This window comes from Nylanderia fulva, unplaced genomic scaffold (assembly GCF_048542155.1).
Source record: "Nylanderia fulva isolate GAGA-0341 unplaced genomic scaffold, ASM4854215v1 Scaffold177, whole genome shotgun sequence".
Classification (NCBI taxonomy): Eukaryota; Metazoa; Arthropoda; class Insecta; order Hymenoptera; family Formicidae; genus Nylanderia; species Nylanderia fulva.
The window spans coordinates 23,095-29,094 of record NW_028190023.1 but is presented as its reverse complement, the minus strand read 5'-3'; the positions used below and the strand labels follow the sequence as shown (position 1 = coordinate 29,094).

Below are 6,000 nucleotides of genomic sequence, written 5' to 3'. Positions count from 1 at the left end.
ACGGGCAGTGTTAGAATCACCGGAATAAATGGCATGACAAGCGACGCGAACGAGATCGTGAAAGTAAAATTACATTTTCGCTTGAGCGGCTTCTGCACGAATTTGGAGTGCGTTTTGACGAACCGCATAACCGATCGGATACCTACGACACCTATTAATCGAGAAAGGATACAAATACCTAATGGGATTAAATTAGCTGATCCGGAATTTCATAAATGCTCTGATATCGATATATTGATAGGCGCCGATATATTTTGGCAGCTGCTTTGTGTGGGGAGATTGAAGTGTTCCCGATCGCATCCCACGCTACAAAAGACGCTTTTCGAATGGATTGTCGCCGGCCGTGTGGAGACCACCGCTCGCGACGTCTGCGGGCGCGAGGTGAGAGCGTTTCACATTTCGGTAACGGATGCCGCCTTGCAAAATCAATTAGTCAAATTCTGGCAAATCGAGGAAGAAAAGGAATGAAGAGGGTCGAATAATAGTCACGCTTCCGATTATTAAACAGAAATTAGAGAATCTCGGGGAAACGCGAGACATAGCAATGCGGCGTTTTTGCGGGCTGGAAAGACGGCTGAATCGCGATCCGGGATTAAAATCGCAATACGCGGCATTTATGCGCGAGTACTTGGCCCTTGGGCATATGAAATTAGTAAGGGAGGAAAATGACAAAGACAAGGGATTGCCGACGTACTATTTGCCGCATCATTGTATATTAAAGACGTCAAATGAAACGACTAAAATCAGGGTGGTTTTCGATGCTTCATGCAAAAGTTCGACAGGGGTTTCTTTAAACGACGCTCTTATGATCGGGCCGACGGTGCAGCAGGATTTATTTTCCATTGTATCGAGGTTTCGAATTTTTCGATTCGTATTCTCCGCAGACATCGCCAAGATGTACCGGCAGATATTGGTCGATCCGCAGCAGACGCGACTGCAGCGTGTTCTGTGGCGAGATGAGGCCACCGCGAGCGTGCAAACATACGAATTAATAACGTTGACATACGGTACAGCGACCGCGTCATATTTAGCTACTAGAGCGCTGCAATTTTTGGCCGAGATGTACGCGGAGAAATTTCCCGTGGGATCCCGGCGAGTGAAACGCGATTTTTACGTTGATGACCTGCTAACGGGAGCGGACACAATCGAGGAAGCATTAGCGTTGAAAAACCAGATCGTAAAGATTCTGAACCGCGGCGGATTTCAACTGAGCAAGTGGCATTCAAACGAATCAGTATTGATAAATGATATGTATGATAAACATAACGCCGAGGTTCAAATTGATAGAGACGCGACGTCGCGCATCCTCGGAATTCTTTGGAATCCGTCGATGGATGTATTTCGGTTCGCGATTGAATTGCCGACTGACTCACACAAGATAACGAAGCGCGTAATATTGTCGGAGATATCAAGATTATTTGACCCGTTGGGATTAATCGGTCCGGTTATTATCATACCAAAAATGCTGTTACAGGAGATTTGGCAATTAAAAATACAGTGGGATAAATCGATTCCACTGGATATGCATGCAAGGTGGTCCGCGTTTAAGAGACAATTAAGAGAATTAAATGATTTAAGCGTCCCGAGGTTTATAGGGAGAAATCAAGAGGGAACTCGCGTTCAGATACACGGGTTTTGTGACGCCAGCCAGCGGGCGTATGGCGCGTGTTTGTATATTCGAAGACAAGTAGATGGGAACGAAGTGCAGATTGATCTGTTGTGCTCTAAAACAAGAGTAGCCCCACTCAGAGCGATTTCGATTCCGCGACTCGAGCTTTGCGCGGCATTATTGCTGGCACAATTGTTGGACAAAGTGCGTTTATCTATTGACATAAAGGACGTGCGGTATACTTTGTGGTCGGATTCCACGATCGCGCTGAGATGGATTTCGTCGTGCTCGAGAAAATGGTCGGTTTTTGTGTCAAATCGCGTCGGAGAAATACAGCGGTTAACTTCCGGTTTGGATTGGCGGCACGTGCCGACAACCGAAAATCCTGCGGATTTGCTATCTCGGGGCGTCCACCCGCATAACATCGGGAATGCCGCGCTATGGTGGCGAGGTCCCGCGTTCTTAAGGAGCAGCGAAGAGTCGTGGCCAAGCATTGGCGAATATGTCTCGGAGTCCGAGATGCCGGAGAGGCGGCGGATAGTTGCTGCTGTCGCTGGCGTGGTGGCACCGAGCCCCTTTTCGGAGCTTATAGTTAGATGTTCGAGTCTAGATAAATTGTGCCGAATTGTTGCATATTGCAGGAGATTTATTGGACCGCGTCTGCGATCCGAGGGAGACGTGGGCGTTCACGTCTCGCACGTGGAAATCTCGGCCGCATTGGAAAACATTTGCAAGCTAGTGCAAGGGGAAGTTTTTTCAAACGAGTTCGAGCAATTAAAGAAGGGAAACGCTCTCACTTCCGCTAGCTCATTAAAATCATTATCGCCGTTCTTGGATGAACAGGGTCTGATTCGCGTCGGTGGGAGGCTCGAAAAATCACAATTAGTGTACGATGCCCGCCACCCAATTTTGCTCCCAAAGAATCATCGGCTCACTCAGCTCGTAATAAAGAAAGAACATATACGCAATTTGCACGCTGGATTACAGGGCACTATGGCTGCGGTGCGACAAAAATTTTGGCCTCTCGGTTTGCTCGACCACACGAAAGGTTATTAGACAGTGCCTCGTTTGTTTTAGATGCAGGCCGGCGATATCGGAAGCGAAAATGGGGGTGTTACCTGCGCCCCGTGTGACACCTTCGCGACCGTTCTCTAATTGCATCGATTACGCGGGGCCTCTCATTATAAGAGAAGGCAAGCGGCGAAATGCTCGAAATAGTAAGGCTTATGTTTGTATATTTGTGTGCTTCGCTACGAGAGCAGTACACATTGAAGTAGTTAGTGACTTGACGACGGACGCTTTTCTAGCGGCCTTAAAGTGTTTCATTTCTCTGCGGGGGTGCCCGACCTCTATATTTTCCGATAATGGAACTAATTTTAAGGGGGCCTCGCGCCAATTGTCACAGTTGTACGCATTTCGTGGCGCGTCATCAACCAAAGAAAAAATTGAGCAGTTTTGTCGCGACTCTAGGATATCATGGCGTTTTATTCCACCTGGAGCGCCGCACTTTGGCGGGCTCTGGGAATCCGCGGTAAAATCTGCGAAATATCACCTACAGCGTGTTGCGGGCGACTCGCACCTGACTTTCGAGGAATTGCAGACAACGTTGTGCGAAATAGAGGATGTACTGAATTCGCGTCCGTTGACGCCGCTGAGCTCTGATTCTAATGATTTAGCCTATCTTACGCCGGGGCATTTTCTGGTTGGCGAGGTATTGAGTGATTTTCCATGCCATGACCTTACTGATATTAAGGAAGGTCGATTGATACGATGGCAGAGAGTCGAGCAGCTCCGCTAGCATTTTTGGAGTCGTTGGAGCCGCGAATACTTAAATCAATTGTTAAGTCAATTTTGTTGAGGATTGATCTTTCGTAGTCTGCCAATTGTATTTTCCTCTCTGGTCGTTCATCGCGATCGACAGCGAGTCTATACAAGTTATATATTCCATTGTATGAAAGTTGTCGCTGCTGCGAGTGTGCCCGTCTATGTTTTTGTTATGCTTCTCGCCTCTACCGTTGAGAATCCCCTATACAGTCAGTCTTGTACCGGGTCAGCTCGCTGGCGCACGAAACTAAAGATTAAACGAGTCAATATTCTTTTGATACAAAAAGGCCTACCAAGTGATTTCTCTGAGCATCAACCATTTTCCCTTAACAGGTTATGGGCCCAGCTACGATATAGCTCATCACAGATATCACTTGAAGAGAGAATCGCGATTTGCGACTAGATTCTCACGAGTTACGCGTACAGCACGTGAACAGTGAATCTCCGCCACGTGGCATCGGCGCCATTACGTGAACGTTTTCAACAATCGTGACCACGTGGCACGAACATTCTTTGTGTACAAGTTAATAAAATAGTGATACCAAGGATGTCGGACGATATTCCCTTGAGGCAGATTACGAAGTTCAACGGTGAAAATTTCCAAATGTGGAAATTCCAGATGCTCGCTGTGTTCGCGGCGCACGCGATCGACGATGTGGTCACTGGTATTCGAGTAAAGCCTAATGATGCTGCACAGGGTGCAGCAAATGCCGCGGCTATAACGGCTGAAATAAAACAGTGGAAGAGGGACAATGCGAGAGCGATGTTTTTGATCTCTTCCACGATGGAGTACTCGCAGTTAGAGTGCCTCATCACATCCGCTACCGCGCAAGAAATGTGGGATAAGCTGATCGCGATTCACGAACGCACATCGGCGTCGAACAAACTCCTTCTCTTACAGAAGTTTCACGAATTCAGGATGAATTCAAATGACTCAGTGGTCTCGCACATAGCAAAAATCCAAAACATGGCCAGGCAGCTGAGGGATGTCGGTGAGGCAGTGTCGGATGTCGCCATCATGGCAAAAGTTCTCGGGAGTCTTCCATCGAAGTACAGTGCTCTTATCACCGCATGGGACAGTGTGAGCCCTGAAATGCAAACAATTCAGGCGCTCCAAGAGCGTTTAATAAAAGAGGAAACGCGACTTGCAGTCGAAGATGATACAAGTGCTCTGGCGGCCGTTAGCAACAAGAAGAAAAAGGAGAGCCCAGGATATCAGAGACCCGAGAACAAGAAGAAAAACGTGGAATGCTTTTATTGTAAGAAGAAAGGACATTTTGCGCGAAATTGCCGAAAGAAGAAACGAGAAGAACAGGACAGCTCCGAAACAGGCAACTGTGCATTTGTGGTCGAGAGCTCCGGCCATGGAAAAGCAACAGCCGCTCTGCGTGGTGAAAGACAATCGCGGCCTTCCGATCGAAAAGGTACCGACCGAGGGAGAGAGAGCCACTCTGCAGTCGGTAAGCGAATCTCAAAGGCCGATATCAAAGACGTCTGGCTGACCGACAGCGGTGCGTCTAGGCATATCACCTTCAGGCGGGACTGGCTTGTAGACTTCGAGGTCAATACCGGTGAGACGATTTCCCTAGGGGACAATGCCACCTGTGAAATCCGCGGAACCGGAACCGTGCTGATAGAGAAGCACGTCAATGACACTTGGAAGAAAGGTAGGATCGAGAATGTTCTCTATGTTCCGAAAATCCGAAAAAATCTCTTCTCAGTCGGAGTCTGTACGACAAAGAATTATGAGGTTTGTTTCAAGGACAGCGAGGTAACGATTCTATTCAATGGGCATGCAGTGGCGCAAGGTGTCAAACAAGAGAACGAGATTTTCCGGATGCTCTTCAAAGTGAAGAAGGCCGAAGAAGCAAACATATCGTGCAGTGATCTTAAAACGTGGCACTGCCGTTTGGGTCACGTTAACAGAAGGACGATATCGAGAATGGCCAGAGACAGCTTAGTAAAAGGCGTGCAGTTGAATAAAGAAGAGGACGAAAGCTTCTTCTGTGAGTCGTGCCAGCTTGGCAAGCAACACAAGTCACCGTTCAACAAAGAAACGCCGAAGGGTCGGTACCAGCCAGGAGAGATGTTCCACAGCGACGTGTGCGGCCCCATGTCAGTGCAGTCGCTGGGTGGTGCCCAATACTTTGTGCTGTTCAAGGACGACGCCTCCGGATATCGACACGTGAGTTTTATCAAGCACAAATCTGACGCGTTTGATAAGTTCAAGGACTTTGAGAGAATAGTCGCCAACAAGTTTGGACACTCAATGAAAGCTCTACGAGTGGACAATGGCGGAGAGTACAGCAGTGCTGGGTTCAAACGTTATCTCGCCTCAAAAGGAATTCGCCTTGAGAGTACGATCCCGTATACGCCACAGCAAAATGGCAAGTCGGAAAGAGATAATCGTACGATCGTTGAAAGTGCAAGATCAATGCTGAAGGCGAGGCAGCTGCCGACATTCTTATGGGCAGAAGCAGTGCATACAGCCACCTACATCCTAAATCGAGTCCCATGCAGTCAAACAAAAGGGTCTACTCCATACGAAGTCTGGACAGGCAGGAAAC

General features: G+C 48.0%; 1 protein-coding gene across 1 annotated transcript; it reads left to right on the top strand.

Moving 5' to 3' along the window:
• Nucleotides 1–544: 544 nt before the first annotated feature.
• On the top strand, nt 545–2,665 carry LOC146723669 (uncharacterized). Its single transcript, XM_085481361.1, has one exon. It carries the CDS (start codon nt 545–547, stop codon nt 2,663–2,665), a length of 2,121 nt encoding a protein of 706 aa, XP_085337487.1.
• Nucleotides 2,666–6,000: the final 3,335 nt, after the last annotated feature.